The sequence below is a fragment of the Procambarus clarkii genome, chromosome 22, assembly GCF_040958095.1.
Source record: "Procambarus clarkii isolate CNS0578487 chromosome 22, FALCON_Pclarkii_2.0, whole genome shotgun sequence".
Lineage (NCBI taxonomy): Eukaryota > Metazoa > Arthropoda > Malacostraca > Decapoda > Cambaridae > Procambarus > Procambarus clarkii.
Genome location: NC_091171.1, coordinates 48,376,357 through 48,395,489, shown reverse-complemented (window position 1 = coordinate 48,395,489; position 19,133 = coordinate 48,376,357). Strand labels below are relative to the sequence as shown.

General features: G+C 43.0%; 1 protein-coding gene across 1 annotated transcript in view; it reads left to right on the top strand.

Annotated features, from left to right (window-relative positions):
- The window catches only part of LOC123759109 (uncharacterized), a 215,674-nt gene that overhangs the window by 25,778 nt on the left and 170,763 nt on the right, over nucleotides 1–19,133 (top strand). Inside the window, exons 8-13 of the mRNA XM_069329283.1 lie at nucleotides 1,241–1,369; nucleotides 1,550–1,611; nucleotides 6,901–7,114; nucleotides 12,710–12,764; nucleotides 13,523–13,610; nucleotides 17,931–18,067. Coding sequence (XP_069185384.1) covers nucleotides 1,241–1,369; nucleotides 1,550–1,611; nucleotides 6,901–7,114; nucleotides 12,710–12,764; nucleotides 13,523–13,610; nucleotides 17,931–18,067 — 685 coding nt within the window. The remainder of the gene's footprint in view (nucleotides 1–1,240; nucleotides 1,370–1,549; nucleotides 1,612–6,900; nucleotides 7,115–12,709; nucleotides 12,765–13,522; nucleotides 13,611–17,930; nucleotides 18,068–19,133) is intronic.

Genomic DNA, 19,133 nt, shown 5'->3' with positions numbered 1-19,133 from the left:
TAATTTAATGTTGATAATGTTTATTCTGCGTTAGGGTGGAGTTGCTCTTGGATGTTGTGCCCACTGGGGCAGCTCCTGGCACGCCCTGGGCAGCTCTTGGCACCCGCTGGGCAGCTCGTGGCACCCACTGGGGCAGCTCCTGGCACGCCCTGGGCAGCTCTTGGCACGCCCTGGGCAGCTCGTGGCACGCCCTGGGCATCTTGTGACCTACGTGTACGCCTTCACTACCCCTCACCCTCCTTCTGACACCTCCAGTGTAGCTGGTTGTAGTCCAAGTTACCAGTACTGTTGGTAGTTCAGGTTACCAGTACTAAGTGAGAGTACTGGTGGTAGTCCAGGTTACCAGTACTGGTGGTAGTCCAGGTTACCAGTACTGGTGGTAGTCCAGGTTACCAGTACTGGTGGTAGTCCAGGTTACCAGTACTGGTGGTAGTTAGGGTTACCAGTACTGGTGGTAGTCCAGGTTACCAGTACTGGTGGTAGTCCAGGTTACCAGTACTGGTGGTAGTTAAGGTTACCAGTACTGGTGGTAGTCCAGGTTACCAGTACTGGTGGTGGTCCAGGTTACCAGTACTGGTGGTAGTCCAGGTTACCAGTACTGGTAGTAGTCCAGGTTACCAGTACAGGGTGAGAGTACAGGTGGTGCTACAGATGGTACAGGAAATACAGGTGGTGCTACAGATGGTACAGGAAGTACAGGTGGTGCTACAGATGGTACAGGAAGTACAGGTGGTGCTACAGATGGTACAGGAAGTACAGGTGGTGCTACAGATGGTACAGGAAGTACAGGTGGTGCTACAGATGGTACAGGAAATACAGGTGGTGCTACAGATGGTACAGGAAGTACAGGTGGTGCTACAGATGGTACAGGAAATACAGGTGGTGCTACAGATGGTACAGGAAGTACAGGTGGTGCTACAGATGGTACAGGAAGTACAGGTGGTGCTACAGATGGTACAGGAAGTACAGGTGGTGCTACAGATGGTACAGGAAGTACAGGTGGTGCTACAGATGGTACAGGAAGTACAGGTGGTGCTACAGATGGTACAGGAAGTACAGGTGGTGCTACAGATGGTACAGGAAGTACAGGTGGTGCTACAGATGGTACAGGAAGTACAGGTGGTGCTACAGAAGGTACAGGATGTACAGGTGGTGCTACAGATGGTACAGGAAGTACAGGTGGTGCTACAGATGGTTCAACAATCACTAGGTAACACTTGTAACAATGTTCTCTCCACAGTGACGGTAGAACACCTGAGTCCAGGTTACCAGTATACGCTGAGGGTGTTGGTCAATACTTCACGCGGCGCTGCAGACGGCTCAACCAACAAGAGGGTTCACCATGTCACATTTGTTACTCACTGTTCTGGTAAGGTTTTTAGTATTGTCTTATATCATATGTCTGTGATGAAAGTGACCATGAAAGTCATTCATTTTGTACTTGGAACAATGAATTATATGGTGGGATATGCGTATAGAATGGTATATGCTAATATAATGTTAAACCACCTGCGATATATGTCATTTGTGATGTGGTTCTATCCTTCAGCCCCAAGACTTGATGATCTTCAAGTATCCAACATCACCGACCAGTCTGCTGTTGTCACCTGGGTAAGTTAAGGCTTTAAAACATTGGAATAATATGGGACTGGGACGGGATGTTGTGGGTAAGTATGCGGATGTTCTAGGTGTTGGTGGAGATATTATGGGTAAGGGGGGGATGTTATTGGGCTGGGTGAGGTTGTTATGGGTACTTCTGTACTTCCCTTTTTATTTAAATTTTCCTCCATCTCTTCTCCCTCTCTCTTCTTCACTTCCATTCCTCATCCTCACTCCTTAGGTTCAGTCATGTCAGACGGGGTCATGTCGTCACCTCACTACCAGTGAATTGTGTGCCACGTTGCCGCCAATGAGTCATTGTTTTGAAGGTATTATAATGGGAAATTCTTTTTATGTCTCAATAGGTGAGTTAGGGAGGGAGGGGGAGCAGCTGCTGAGTTGGGGGAGGGGTGGGGGGCAGCTGCTGAGTTAGGGAGAGTGGGGGGGGGGCAGATGCTGAGTTAGGGAGAGTGGGGGGGGGGCAGATGCTGAGTTAGGGAGGGTGTAACAAACTAGGTTGTTGTAAGGAATTATTCAGTATAGTTTCTCATAGACATGGGGGTTTTTAAAGTTTGGAGTCAGTTGGCACTCGACTTGACGCAAGTAGAAAAAGGTCATCTCTCCTGGGATTAGCGGTTAAGATTACAAAATGGCCAGCGCCTTGTCTTGAAGCAACGTATAATGAATTATTTTACAGAATTCAGTAATTTAAAGAAATTCAAGTCTTCATTCAAATTGTATTCAATTGTATTCCTGTTCAAGTTTCAAGAGTATTCCCAATTGTCGGAATACTGAGTAAGCCACCGTCAGTGACGCCACTAGCAGAGGACTAGCCTCTGACGCGGATCAATTTTGGCGACCCTGGGTCAAGGGTCACCAAAACCTTCCAAGTTTAGTAATTCTCAAAGGTCAAATAGCCATTTAGTAATTGGAAATAGCCTTTCCCTAAGATGCCTGTGCAATTACCTTCAGTTTAAAAGAGTTCAACCATCTGGGTTGTTCAGTGCAACAGAGATTAGTTGTTCAATTTAAACCCTGCTTAGTAATCTTGGTAAACCTGGCATAGGACAACATTTAGCTGTTGTTTAGACTTTCCATAAATAAATAATTAGCTTGTTATTTGTATTTTATTATTTCCATTTTTGAATGTGGTCATGTTCTTGTCACGTGGTCTCCACGAGTCTGAAGTTTTAGTTGGGCCGCAAGCCTAACAAAGTTTAAGAGTTCATTTATCCCTTTGTTTGCTATAATTCCCACACTTAACATAGATTCATCCCTCCTTTTCCAAGTAATTTGGGGATCAAGCCCCAAGGTTTTAATGATTGATTAATCGGCCCAGACCCCGATTAATTGACGCTTCTGGTTAATGGTCTGGTGGTGGCAGCAGAAGGAGATTCTTGAGTTTGCTAGGAGTCTAGTACGGCGTCACGAGGCTGTAGAATCTTAGCCGATCGAACGGCTAAGACCACGTGGCGTGGGATTTGGCTCGAGTAGCTCTAGGGGTCCCTTGGTATAAAGTAGAAGAAAATAGAATGTGGGCAGGGGTAAGGGAGAAGGTAGTGACAATTCTATAGCAGCCCCATAGCAGCTGCCTAATTTCCAGGTACCTATTTACTGCTAGGTAACAGGGGCATCAGGGTTGAAGAAACTCTGCACATTGTTTCTCGCCGGGAACGTGGAGTGAGCCGGGTGGGGCTGTCATGCGATGGGAGTAAGGATGTTATGAGCTTGAGTGGGTGTGGGTAATGTGTTGTGGACTGTTACAGTGGGAAGGTAATGTGTTGTGGACTGTTACAGTGGGAAGGTAATGTGTTGTGGACTGTTACAGTGGGAGGGTAATAGTAATGTGTTGTGGACTGTTACAGTGGGAGGGTAATGTGTTGTGGACTGTTACAGTGGGAGGGTAATGTGTTGTGGACTGTTACAGTGGGAGGGTAATGTGTTGTGGACTGTTACAGTGGGAGGGTAATGTGTTGTGGACTGTTACAGTGGGAGGGTAATGTGTTGTGGACTGTTACAGTGGGAGGGTAATGTGTTGTGGACTGTTACAGTGGGAGGGTAATGTGTTGTGGACTGTTACAGTGGGAGGGTAATAGTAATGTGTTGTGGACTGTTACAGTGGGAGGGTAATGTGTTGTGGACTGTTACAGTGGGAGGGTAATAGTAATGTGTTGTGGACTGTTACAGTGGGAGGGTAATAGTAATGTGTTGTGGACTGTTACAGTGGGAGGGTAATGTGTTGTGGATTGTTACAGTGGGAGGGGTAAGGTGTTGTGGACTGTTACAGTGGGAGGGTAATGTGTTGTGGACTGTTACAGTGGGAGGGTAATGTGTTGTGGACTATTACAGTGGGAGGGTAATGTGTTGTGGACTGTTACAGTGGGAGGGTAATAGTAATGTGTTGTGGACTGTTACAGTGGGAGGGTAATGTGTTGTGGACTGTTACAGTGGGAGGGTAATAGTAATGTGTTGTGGACTGTTACAGTGGGAGGGTAATGTGTTGTGGACTGTTACAGTGGGAGGGTAATAGTAATGTGTTGTGGACTGTTACAGTGGGAGGGTAATAGTAATGTGTTGTGGATTGTTACAGTGGAAGGGTAATGTGTTGTGGACTGTTACAGTGGGAGGGTAATAGTAATGTGTTGTGGATTGTTACAGTGGGAGGGTAATGTGTTGTGGACTGTTACAGTGGGAGGGTAATGTGTTGTGGACTGTTACAGTGGGAGGGTAATGTGTTGTGGACTATTACAGTGGGAGGGTAATGTGTTGTGAACTGTTACAGTGGGAGGGTAATGTGTTGTGGACTATTACAGTGGGAGGGTAATGTGTTGTGAACTGTTACAGTGGGAGGGTAATGTGTTGTGGACTATTACAGTGGGAGGGTAATGTGTTGTGAACTGTTACAGTGGGAGGGTAATGTGTTGTGGACTATTACAGTGGGAGGGTAATGTGTTGTGAACTGTTACAGTGGGAGGGTAATGTGTTGTGGACTGTTAAAGTGGGAAGGTAATGTGTTGTGGACTGTTACAGTGGGAGGGTAATGTGTTGTGGACTGTTACAGTGGGAGGGTAATAGTAATGTGTTGTGGACTGTTACAGTGGGAGGGTAATGTGTTGTGGACTGTTACAGTGGGAGGGTAATAGTAATGTGTTGTGGACTGTTACAGTGGGAGGGTAATAGTAATGTGTTGTGGACTGTTACAGTGGGAGGGTAATGTGTTGTGGACTGTTACAGTGGGAGGGTAATGTGTTGTGGACTGTTACAGTGGGAGGGTAATGTGTTGTGGACTGTTACAGTGGGAGGGTAATAGTAATGTGTTGTGGACTGTTACAGTGGGAGGGTAATAGTAATGTGTTGTGGACTGTTACAGTGGGAGGGTAATGTGTTGTGGACTGTTACAGTGGGAGGGTAATGTGTTGTGGACTGTTACAGTGGGAGGGTAATGTGTTGTGGACTGTTACAGTGGGAGGGTAATGTGTTGTGGACTGTTACAGTGGGAGGGTAATAGTAATGTGTTGTGAACTGTTACAGTGGGAGGGTAATAGTATTGTGTTGTGGACTGTTACAGTGGGAGGGTAATGTGTTGTGGACTGTTACAGTGGGAGGGTAATGTGTTGTGGACTGTTACAGTGGGAGGGTAATGTGTTGTGGACTGTTACAGTGGGAGGGTAATGTGTTGTGGACTGTTACAGTGGGAGGGTAATGTGTTGTGGACTATTACAGTGGGAGGGTAATGTGTTGTGGACTGTTACAGTGGGAGGGTAATAGTAATGTGTTGTGGACTGTTACAGTGGGAGGGTAATGTGTTGTGGACTGTTACAGTGGGAGGGTAATAGTAATGTGTTGTGGACTGTTACAGTGGGAGGGTAATGTGTTGTGGACTGTTACAGTGGGAGGGTAATAGTAATGTGTTGTGGACTGTTACAGTGGGAGGGTAATAGTAATGTGTTGTGGATTGTTACAGTGGGAGGGTAATGTGTTGTGGACTGTTACAGTGGGAGGGTAATAGTAATGTGTTGTGGATTGTTACAGTGGGAGGGTAATGTGTTGTGGACTGTTACAGTGGGAGGGTAATGTGTTGTGGACTGTTACAGTGGGAGGGTAATGTGTTGTGGACTATTACAGTGGGAGGGTAATGTGTTGTGAACTGTTACAGTGGGAGGGTAATGTGTTGTGGACTATTACAGTGGGAGGGTAATGTGTTGTGAACTGTTACAGTGGGAGGGTAATGTGTTGTGGACTATTACAGTGGGAGGGTAATGTGTTGTGAACTGTTACAGTGGGAGGGTAATGTGTTGTGGACTATTACAGTGGGAGGGTAATGTGTTGTGAACTGTTACAGTGGGAGGGTAATGTGTTGTGGACTGTTACAGTGGGAGGGTAATGTGTTGTGGACTGTTAAAGTGGGAAGGTAATGTGTTGTGGACTGTTACAGTGGGAGGGTAATGTGTTGTGGACTGTTACAGTGGGAGGGTAATGTGTTGTGAACTGTTACAGTGGGAGGGTAATGTGTTGTGGACTGTTAAAGTGGGAAGGTAATGTGTTGTGGACTGTTACAGTGGGAGGGTAATGTGTTGTGGACTGTTACAGTGGGAGGGTAATAGTAATGTGTTGTGGACTGTTACAGTGGGAGGGTAATGTGTTGTGGACTGTTACAGTGGGAGGGTAATAGTAATGTGTTGTGGACTGTTACAGTGGGAGGGTAATAGTAATGTGTTGTGGACTGTTACAGTGGGAGGGTAATGTGTTGTGGACTGTTACAGTGGGAGGGTAATGTGTTGTGGACTGTTACAGTGGGAGGGTAATAGTAATGTGTTGTGGACTGTTACAGTGGGAGGGTAATGTGTTGTGGACTGTTACAGTGGGAGGGTAATGTGTTGTGGACTGTTACAGTGGGAGGGTAATGTGTTGTGGACTGTTACAGTGGGAGGGTAATGTGTTGTGGACTGTTACAGTGGGAGGGTAATAGTAATGTGTTGTGAACTGTTACAGTGGGAGGGTAATAGTATTGTGTTGTGGACTGTTACAGTGGGAGGGTAATGTGTTGTGGACTGTTACAGTGGGAGGGTAATGTGTTGTGGACTGTTACAGTGGGAGGGTAATGTGTTGTGGACTGTTACAGTGGGAGGGTAATGTGTTGTGGACTGTTACAGTGGGAGGGTAATAGTATTGTGTTGTGGACTGTTACAGTGGGAGGGTAATAGTATTGTGTTGTGGACTGTTACAGTGGGAGGGTAATAGTATTGTGTTGTGGACTGTTACAGTGGTAAGGTAATAGTATTGTGTTGTGGACTGTTACAGAATGATACAGCTGGGAACCATGAGCGGTGTGCAACACAGTATGAGGTGGTGCTGACGCCGACCACCGCGCCTGTAAGCACAACATTAAAGACAACAGGACAGTCACTCCTCCTCAGTGACCTGGCGCCGGATACACCTTATAACGTTACCATCACCGCCTCACACAATGGAACTTCAGTGATGAACACATCAGCTTTTCGTACTCTTTACAAGGGTAACATTATTGTTCAATTTCTTTGTTCTTTTATAACAATTTAGGCTCGTTTTCTCGCGCATGTTTATTGCTCCGCTTGTAAAGTGATCACTCATCACCGTGGTGTAAAGTGATCACTCATCACTAGTGTAAAGTGATCACCCAAAACTATACTGTAAAGTGAACACCCATCACTGTAATGGTATAAAGTAAAGCCCGTGTATTTGTTATAAACCTAAACAATGCTTGTGGTGTTAGACTCCCCACTCTCAATATTCAGCACACTTCGCCTCAACTAAATGAGTGAAAAGGTCTCGGAATATGGAAAATCTAAGGTATAACTACCTGTTTATTTGGTGAAATTATTCCTAACTCCATGTAGATGCTCCTAGGTTAAGCTGGTTAAGTTTAAGGTACATGAAACTCGATAATGTTGGTACACTAGACTTCAGCTAAATGCTGCTAAATATAAATAAGCTTAAGCTTATTAAATGACATAAAATTTAGTAACATTCTTACACTATGTTGAAGCTAAATGCGGTTATGTTAAAGTGATCATCCGTGAATCAACGTGAACTTCATCCAAACTTTAAAGTCACTATGGACTATCAATATAAAAATCTCACTCGACTCGACAAAGTTAAAAGTAACTAGGACTGGGCAACTTAGTCATTAGAAGTAACAAACTTGAAGTAACAGCAGCTCAATCAAAAACTAAGTCCCCAAAAAGGACTGGGAAAGTAAGTGTTCACTGAAAAATGCAAATGAAAAATGCACTGAAAAAGTCCCAAATGCAACCTGGGATTCATTTGAATCCCCGGTTGCATTATTTTATGAGCATGTCGTGGCCGAGTTGGTTAGGGTGTACGCTTGGGAGTACCCAGTGTCCAGGTTCGAACCCTCATTATGCCTTTTATTGATTTTCTCATTGACACCACTCGTTAATGTGATTTCTCTATGCATAATTATAGTCACCTGACACCAAAAATATACAAGTCACAAGAAATGAAATTCATTGATAATATTCCACAATTAATGTAAATACTTACCTTACCTCTGCATTACATGAAAAACATATTACATATATATATATATATATATATATATATATATATATATATATATATATATATATATATATATATATATATATATATATATATATATATATATATATATATATATATATATATATATATATATTAGTATATTTTGGTAGCAGTCTTTCCTGTTGGTAGCAGTCTTTCCTGTAGACATATATTATTAAATATGACCGAAAAAGTAAGATTAATAATTCTAACACGAATTTTCTCAATCTTTCGTACATTACGCTTCACTGTTGGAGGTAAATCAAAAATCAATTCTCCAAAATTCATTTTTATTTCTAGTCTGACGCGACACGGGCGCGTTTCGTAAAACTTATTACATTTTCAAAGACTTTAGTTCACAAATACACAACTGAATAGAACTTACGTATCTCCGATTTTATATCTACATTTGAGTGAGGTGGAAGGGGTGATGTGGCATTAACACAAGACTGAACAAAATGTGGTATTAATAGGGTATTAATTTCATCAACACAAGACAGAACAAGAGTATTAATAGGGTATTAATTTCATCAACACAAGACAGAACACGAAACAATGGATATTGAATAGAAGTGTTTGTAGAAAGCCTATTGGTCCATATTTCTTGATGCTTCTATATTGGAGCGGAGTCTTGAGGTGGGTAGAATATAGTTGTGCAATAATTGGCTGTTGATTGCTGGTGTTGACTTCTTGATGTGTAGTGCCTCGCAAACGTCAAGCCGCCTGCTATCGCTGTATCTATCGATGATTTCTGTGTTGTTTACTAGGATTTCTCTGGCGATGGTTTGGTTGTGGGAAGAGATTATATGTTCCTTAATGGAGCCCTGTTGCTTATGCATCGTTAAACGCCTAGAAAGAGATGTTGTTGTCTTGCCTATATACTGGGTTTTTTGGAGCTTACAGTCCCCAAGTGGGCATTTGAAGGCATAGACGACGTTAGTCTGTTTTAAAGCGTTCTGTTTTGTGTCTGGAGAGTTTCTCATGAGTAGGCTGGCCGTTTTTCTGGTTTTATAGTAAATCGTCAGTTGTATCCTCTGATTTTTGTCTGTAGGGATAACGTTTCTATTAACAATATCTTTCAGGACCCTTTCCTCCGTTTTATGAGCTGTGGAAAAGAAGTTCCTGTAAAATAGTCTAATAGGGGGTATAGGTGTTGTGTTAGTTGTCTCTTCAGAGGTTGCATGGCTTTTCACTTTCCTTCTTATGATGTCTTCGACGAAACCATTGGAGAAGCCGTTATTGACTAGGACCTGCCTTACCCTACAGAGTTCTTCGTCGACTTGCTTCCATTCTGAGCTGTGGCTGAGAGCACGGTCGACATATGCGTTAACAACACTCCTCTTGTACCTGTCTGGGCAGTCGCTGTTGGCATTTAGGCACATTCCTATGTTTGTTTCCTTAGTGTAGACTACAGTGTGGAAACCTCCGCCCTTTTCCATGACTGTTACATCTAGAAAGGGCAGCTTCCCATCCTTTTCCATCTCGTAAGTGAAACGCAGCACGGAACTCTGCTCAAATGCCTCCTTCAGCTCCTGCAGATGTCTGACATCAGGTACCTGTGTAAAAATGTCGTCAACATACCTGCAGTATATGGCCGGTTTTAAGTTCATGTCGACTAAGACTTTTTGCTCGATGGTACCCATGTAGAAGTTTGCAAACAGGACACCTAGGGGAGAACCCATGGCGACCCCATCTACTTGCTTATACATGTGCCCATCCGGGCTCAAGAAGGGTGCCTCTTTAGTACAAGCTTGGAGTAGTTTCCTCAGAATATTTTCTGGTATGTCAAGAGGAGTACAGGCTGGATCACGATACACTCTGTCGGCTATCATTCCGATTGTCTCGTCCACAGGTACGTTGGTAAACAGCGATTCTACGTCCAACGAGGCTCTTATCCCTGTGGCCCGTGTGCCCCGCAGTAAGTCAACAAATTCCTTTGGAGATTTCAGGCTGAAGGCGCAAGGAACATAAGGAGTCAGCAGGCCGTTGAGTCGCTTCGCCAGTCTGTACGTGGGTGTGGGTATCTGGCTAATGATTGGCCGAAGTGGGTTTCCAGGCTTGTGCGTCTTGACATTTCCATACGCATATCCAGGTTTATATTCCCCACCAGAATATAAACCTGGATATATATAAAACCAGAAAAACGGCCAGCCTACTCATGAGAAACTCTCCAGACACAAAACAGAACGCTTTTAAAGAGACTAACGTCGTCTATGCCTTCAAATGCCCACTTGGGGACTGTAAGCTCCAAAAAACCCAGTATATAGGCAAGACAACAACATCTCTTTCTAGGCGTTTAACGATGCATAAGCAACAGGGCTCCATTAAGGAACATATAATCTCTTCCCACAACCAAACCATCGCCAGAGAAATCCTAGTAAACAACACAGAAATCATCGATAGATACAGCGATAGCAGACGGCTTGACGTTTGCGAGGCACTACACATCAAGAAGTCAACACCAGCAATCAACAGCCAATTATTGCACAACTATATTCTACCCACCTCAAGACTCCGCTCCAATATAGAAGCATCAAGAAATATGGACCAATAGGCTTTCTACAAACACTTCTATTCAATATCCATTGTTTCGTGTTCTGTCTTGTGTTGATGAAATTAATACCCTATTAATACCACTTCTTGTTCTGTCTTGTGTTGATGAAATTAATACCCTATTAATGCCACATCTTGTTCTGTCTTGTGCTAATGCCACATCACCCCTTCCACCTCACTCAAATGTAGATATAAAATCGGAGATGCGTAAGTTCTATTCAGTTGTGTATTTGTGAACTAAAGTCTTTGAAAATGTAATAAGTTTTACGAAACGCGCTCGTGTCGCGTCAGAGACTAGAAATAAAAATGAATTTTGGAGAATTGATTTTTGATTTACCTCCAACAGTGAAAAGAAATGTACGAAAGATTGAGAAAATTCGTGTTAGAATTATTAATCTTACTTTTTCGGTCATATTTAATAATATATGTCTACAGGAAAGACTGCTACCAAAATATACTAATATATATATACTAATATATATATATATATATATATATATATATATATATATATATATATATATATATATATATATATATATATATATATATATATATATATATATATATATATATATATGTCGTACCTAGTAGCCAGAACGCACTTCTCAGCCTACTATGCAAGGCCCGATTTGCCTAATAAGCCAAGTTTTGATGAATTAAGTGTTTTTCGACTACCTAACCTACCTAACCTAACCTAAACTAACTTTTTCGGCTACCTAACCTAACCTAACCTATAAAGATAGGTTAGGTTAGGTTAGGTAGGGTTGGTTAGGTTCGGTCATATCTCTACGTTAATTTTAACTCCAATAAAAAAAATTGACCTCATGCATAATGAAATGGGTAGCTTTATTGTTTCATAAGAAAAAAATTTGAGAAAATATATTAATTCAGGAAAACTTGGCTTATTAGGCAAATCGGGCCTTGCATAGCAGGCCGAGTACGACGTTCTGGCTACTAGGTACAACATATATATATATATATATATATATATATATATATATATATATATATATATATATATATATATATATATACATATATATATATATATACATATATATATATATACATATATATATATATATATATATATATATATATATATATATATATATATATATATATATATATATATATATATATATATATATATATATATATATATAACTGAAAACTCACACCCCAGAAGTGACTCGTACCCATACTGCCAGGAACAACGCATCTGGTATGTACAGGACGCCGTTTTCTTCGCCTATAGAGGGAAAGACGTTCCCGTTCCAATCTGCATCTCTTTTTTTTCTTAGAGATGTGCGGTTTGAGCGTATTTCTAGTGCTACTGAGCTTATTTTTCCCTGGCACTGGTTCAGGTTTGCATTTTCTAGCTGTTCTTCCCAGTTTATATCTGTGCAGTCTTGGTTTATTTACTCCCACTTTATCTGTTTATTATTGAATTTGCTGAAATCTCCTCCACCGGGAATCGGGACAGGTTTTGAAGGTCTATTCCCCATGCTTGTTAGAACTTCAATTAAGTTGTGATCTAAGTAATAGGTATTTGTAATCATTATGTTCCTGATGAATTCAGCATTATTGGTGAAAATGAGGTCCAGGGTGTTCTCCTTCCTAGTTGGTTCTACTATTTGGTGGTTTAAGGCAAACCTGTCGCACATCCGTAGCAGGTCATTTGCATGTGCCTGTTCATTTAGGCTACTCCCTGGTATTCTTTCTGATATAACTATTAGCTAGGTTCTTCCATTTCAGGTGCCGAAGGTTGAAGTCCCCAAGCAGAATGATGTTCGGGGCTGGATTTGTGAGGTTTTCCAAGCAGTGTTCTATTTTCATTAGATGGTCTTTAAACTGCTAGTGATTTGTCTCTGGTGACTTATATACATATACATGCATACATTTATACATACATGCATACATATACACATTTAAGCTGTATACTTATATTTTGTCCGTTTATCCTCTCCAGAAAGAGAAAGATGTCACAATTTCACATCCATAAGTGATAGTGTTGGTTACCATTAGTAAGTATTTATGTTTTTATGGTTTGAGAAACTTTGTAATTATGAAATATATTGACATACTTATATTTCTGTTAATAAAATGTTCACTTGCAGCATCGTGATAACACAATATCCAAGAGCAACGCTGAATGAACGTCATCAACGTTGATTCAACATGGAAGAAACGCCACTCTTGGGTATTGCGCCCACTAGGTACATGGGGTTTTGTGCCCACTGGGTACATGGGGTTTTGTGCCCACTGGGTACATGGGGTTTTGTGCCCACTGGGTACATGGGATTTTGTGCCCACTGGGTACATGGGGTTTTGTGCCCACTGGGTACATGGGGTTTTGTGCTCACTGGGTACATGGGGTTTTGTGCCCACTGGGTACATGGGATTTTGTGCCCACTGGGTACATGGGGTTTTGTGCCCACTGGGTACATGGGATTTTGTGCCCACTGGGTACATGGGGTTTTGTGCCCACTGGGTACATGGGGTTTTGTGCCCACTGGGTACATGGGGTTTTGTGCCCACTGGGTACATGGGGTTTTGTGCCCACTGGGTACATGGGGTTTTGTGCCCACTGGGTACATGGGATTTTGTGCCCACTGGGTACATGGGGTTTTGTGCCCACTGGGTACATGGGGTTTTGTGCCCACTGGGTACATGGGGTTTTGTGCCCACTGGGTACATGGGGTTTTGTGCCCACTGGGTACATGGGGTTTTAATATTTACGGCTGGTCGCACATTCTAACTTACGGTGATGTGCTTGTAACAGCTGCTCTGAGTTCTGTCTGGCTGCAGCAAAGGTTCCTGCAGAGACGAACGAACAACTGCCTGTATTTGGAACTGTATACTATCATAAGGTCAGTATTGGGTCAAGTATATTGAGGTATTGTAAAATAAAGAAAAGACTTTAAGTGTGACAGGTAGATTAACACAGCATCTCATTGTAACTGGAAACAAAACAAATTTAGGTTTTCTTTTTTTAATTAACTAGTAATTTTCCCCTGACACTTGATATGCTGCTTGTCTCGACATCCATGTTAACATCTCTACCATATTGGCCTCATTTGTGGTGATGCTAAAACTTAAATCATTACTTCCGCTCTGGCTCTTGGAGCCCTCGGCCATATTGTAAACAAAGGGACTAAGGCGACTTGCTGTTTATGCTTATCCTAAACTATTTGATGATGCTTTACTTTTACTCTGTATATATGTATTCTGGGACATCACTCACAGTACACGGTAATTAGCTGGTTGGATATAACATACCTATTAATGATTATGAAGTAATAAGGTCTACCGCCTTGTTCCCTACCTCCTAGCCTTGTTCTACTTGTTGCATTGTAATGTACTATTCTGACGATTGAATTCTTTGTCGACACTGGCTTTAATGATTTCGACGGAGGTGACTTCTATAACTTGTTTCAATTCATACCAGTTGTTAACCACTTTTACAAGGGTACGAGGCTTCCTGTTCTACCTTGTCATGGCCCCTCTATATCTTCTGATCTCTAGGGTTGTGACATCAAGTTCCCTTCATCTATAATTGCTTAACTCTCTTTGTGTAGCACTGGTCTTGTTGCAAACCTATGTACGTTAATTTTAGTTTTATGCTTCAAAAGGTGCGGATTCTATGCCAGTGTTGCATATTTTGGTACTGATCTAACAAAGGTTGAGTAGAGTGCCATGAAAGAATCCTGATTTGTGTTTCATAAGGACGTCCTAATGCTTGCCACCATCCCATATACTGCCGATGTTAACTTGTTTATTTGTGACTCAGGTGTTAGTGTTGAGTTATATCCTCTCCCGACTCTCTTAGTCTCTGATTCCTGTAGTTGCCTTCCCCATTATGGTGTTGATACCTCTTGGTCAACTTTTCCAGCTGTCATTACTTTACACTTGTTGGGATTGAATTCTAGCAATCATTTGTTTGCCATTCCTCCAATTTGTGAAGGTTTTCATGTAACTTTCTGGAGTCCTCGCATTTTACATTTCTCAATAGATTGCATCATTAGCAAGCATGTACAGGTACGAGGTCACCTCATACAAGTTAGGAGCAGTAGTACTAGGCCTAGAACAGAGGCTTTTAGGAACCCACTTGATAGGAATTTATACTACCTAGGTAATTCAACTAACTGTAGTTACAGGAAGAGAGCTACGTTCGTGGTGTCCCGTCTTCATAATTATCTTTGTCATATAAAGTTTTGGAACTACTGATGGTTTTGGCCGCCATCACCTTCTCATTCGACTTTCAACCCTCCTCGACTCAAGTCCATTACATCCAGCGATCGACCCCACAGACGAATTTATATATTTTTACATGCTGTTCATTCAAAATGCGAATTTTCTCAAATATAAATTAACATTATAATATATTAGCATCTAGTACATATATAGGCATAGGTTAGGTTAGGTGTTTAGGTTCTGTTAGCGATTATTTGTATTTGTAGTACGTGGGTGAAGCATTTACAGTCTTGTGGTTCGAACAAAAGTCGTCAGTGAAGCACTTGTTCCGGAAGTGTTTGAATTAAATCCAGCCCGTCCTCCAAACAAAGATCCAAAAGTGATTCCATGCACCCGCCAAACCCCCTGTTTATGAATGAAAAGCGGTTTACACACGACTCACAACTGCTGACGTTCGAACATATCCGGAACAAGTGCTTCACTGACGAATTTTGTCCGAATCACAACGCTATAAATGCTTCACCCACGTACTACAAATACAAATAATCGCCAACAGAACCTAAACACCTAACCTAACCTATCCTATGCCTATATATACACAATATGCTAATATATTATAATATTAATTTATACTTGAGAAAATTCCAGTTTTGAATAAACAGCATGTTAAAATTTATGAATGCATCTGTGGGGTTGACCGCTGAATGTAATGGACTTGAGTCGAGGACGGGTTGTTAATCAGTTGTGAGTCGTGTGTAAACCGTTTTTCATTCATAAACAGCGGGGGGTTGGCGGGTGCATGGAATCACTTTTGGATCTGATTTGGAGGACCGGCTGAACGAGAAAATTTTCTTGTGTTTTTTTTTGGAAGCTTTGTGTTTTAGCTTGAATCTATGGCCTCTTATTTTTGAAGTTGCAGGTTCCAAAATCTACTCATTGTTTATTTTGTCGATTCCTGTTACTACTTTGTATGTAGTGAACATATCGTTTCGTTTCCTTGTATCTTCTAGCCCTGGAATGTTCAACGCCTCTAGTCTTTTCTCACAAATCATGTTCCTAAGTACCAGGACCCATTTAGTAGCAAGTCTTTGCAACATTTCTAGTTTGTTTATGTGCTCCTTAAGATGAGAACACTCCCCCTTTCCTGTGGGCATTTTTGGTTACTTTAACGTCGCTCTGACGTCGTCCACCAATGTCGCTTGGCCATCGTGCGATGACTTAGAATGAAAATAATAGCAACCTTCGGTGTAAAGAGTCTCTCAAATTAAGGTCAATATTCCCTTGATTTTACATTTAGATACCGTTACCTTCAACGTTAATAGAACCATTAGAAATTGTATGCACTCTAGGGCGGACGCATGCTGCATGCACGCCCTCCCTCCTTCCCATATCAACCCTCCCCTCGCCCACGCCTATGCCCAGCTGCCTGTCCCCACCACCCGCAACATTGCCCTCGCCTATCCACACCCAACCCGTTCTCGCACTTGCGTACAGTCAATATTGGCTTATTTAATAAGTGCATATGTGACATACTAATTGATTGTGAATATTTTAGTTTGCCTTGAAAAGCTTCATAGAAAACACTGACCTCACCTAACCTTCTTAGTATGTTAAGATAAGCATCTTATTGCTTCTTATTTACAATTATTACTTAACCTATCAACGGTATAGGTTAAGTAATAAGTGTAATTAAGAAGCAATGTAATTAAGAAGATAAGCATCTTATTGCTTCTTATTTAAAATTATTACTTAACCTATCAACGGTATAGGTTAAGTAATAAGTGTAATTAAGATGCAATAAGATGCTTATCTTAACATACTAAGAAGGTTAGGTGAGGTCGGTGTTTTCTATGAAGCTTTTCAAGGTAAACTAAAATATTCACAATCAATTAGTATGTCACATATGCACTTATTAAATAAGCCAATATTGACTATAAGCAAGTGCGAGAACGGGTTGCCACACCCGCTTGCCCTCCGCCTGCAACTGCCCATCCACACTGCTTCCCCTTCTTCCCCCACCCCTGCTGGTAACCCACCCAACCCCAGCACCCGCCAACACCAGACCTCTCCAACCCCGCCAACCACTCACCCGCCACACATACTCATAGTACAAGCCTTCCTCACACTAGGCTCTTTAAAGCAGCGGCAGTCCTCCCCAGATGCACTCATCAAATTTTTACATACTGTATATTAGAAAATGCTTTGTTCTCATATATAAATTAATATTATACATTAAAATCCTGTGTATAGTTAGGCGTAAGTCAGGTTAAGTGTTTAGGTTCTATTGGCGATTATTTGTATTTGAGGCTCGTGGGTGAAGCATTTATAGAATTGTGGTTCGAACAAAGGACGTGAGCGTAGCACTTGTTCCGGAAGTGTTCTGACTTCATCAGTTGTGAGTCTGGTGTAAACCGCTTTTCATTCATAAACAGTGGGTTTGGTGGTTGGATTAACGAGCTTGGATCTTTGTATGCGAGGGCGGGCTGCATAGAAGTAGTACAGTAGGTTTCGTTCTCGACTCATAATCGAGAATGACTCGTAATCTCGACTCACAATTCGATTCTGGAAGTTCCAAATGGTTGTTCACCGTTTATTTGCTCCATCATAGCCAGGTTGTTGTCCCTTTATTCCTTCCAAGTCCTACATGGTCACTCTGGCTTGTCACTAACTTGTCTTTCCATTTAGCTTAGTTTCCTGAGCCCAGGAATATGGCTTGTTAAGGGCTGAATTTCAAGTCCCATCTCACCACCTGCTTGTTATATAAACTTCATTGTATTCTAATTACCCCCAGTTACAGCCCCGCTCCTGTACCAGGTAAGTACGACGGGCTCACCATAGCCCCGTGCTGCTTGGAACGTTTTGTTCCGAGTAGCTCAATCTAAAACAACAACAACATATAATTACATGAATATGGTGACAAACTGGTCGTTAGAGAATTGTTGTAATTATTATAAGGTATGGTAAAGTGTAATAGGTAACATAGTGACGTATTGCAGGAGTCAGATGTGTGCCTCGCTGCCTTACATGCAGGAGCCGTCAGTACCCGGGGAGGACCTGTCACCTTCACCAGAGATAATACTGCTCATAACATCCGGGGCACCATACAACACCGTGTTGTTTCACTATCAAAGTTGTAAGTATACCTTGTGTGTACATGAACTGTGTGGATTCCGTCCTCTGCCTCTGGGGGGCGTGGACGTCGGGCTCTGGCTGCCAGTAGCTGTTTGTCGCTGACTGGTGGTGGTTGCTCGTTGCTGTGGGGCGCCAGCTGACTGAGGCGGAGGTCAGCAATATGGCGGCGGCTGGTGGTGGCCGCATCCGCCGTGTGATTACTGCTCGGCTGGAGTTCTCTGCACCGGTGGATTGGGAACTAGTGGCGGCTGCGCTTTTGGATGTCCTTCAGGTGGATATTAAAGATCTCCTCGGTCTCGAGAAATTTTCTCCCACTCGCGTGGCGGTGACGTTTGCCACGTCACCTGGATACGAGCGGTTTGTGGGGTGTTGGAACGAGCGGACGACTCCCCTTCCTCATTCGGCTGTGTCTGTGACTGTCTCTGATCCGTGGGGTCCACTGACCTTTGTGAGCGTACACGGGGTACCTGTTGCGTTTCCAGAGGTGGAGCTTTCTTCTGTGTTTACGAGGTATGGTATGGTGTTGCGTCATCGGTACAACTTGTTTAGTGCCGGGCGGCTGCGGGGCCTCCGGCTGGGTACTCGCACGCTGCATATGCGCCTCAAGGAGCCCATCCCCTCCAAGGTTATGTGCTGTGGTCTTCCGCTCCGGGTTTTCTATCCAGGGCAGGCCCGCACGTGCTTCCGCTGTGGGGAGGAGGGCCATGACGCTGCCCAATGTGAGGTTCCTCGACTGGAGACTGCTTCTGTCTTCTGTGTGGGGGATTTTTCCCCCCTCCGTGGGGATGGTGCATCCCTGGCTGGTCCTCGGCGTGGGGGTGTGAATGGTGGGGCACCTGTGACTGTTGTGCCTGGTGGTGCACCTGCGACTGCTGTGCCTGGTGGTGCACCTGCGACTGCTGTGCCTGGTGGTGCACCTGCGACTGCTGTGCCTGGTGGTGCACCTGCGACTGCTGTGCCTGGTGGTGCACCTGCGACTGTTGTGCCTGGTGGTGCACCTGCGACTGTTGTGCCTGGTGGTGCACCTGCGACTGTTGTGCCTGGTGGTGCACCTGCGACTGTTGTGC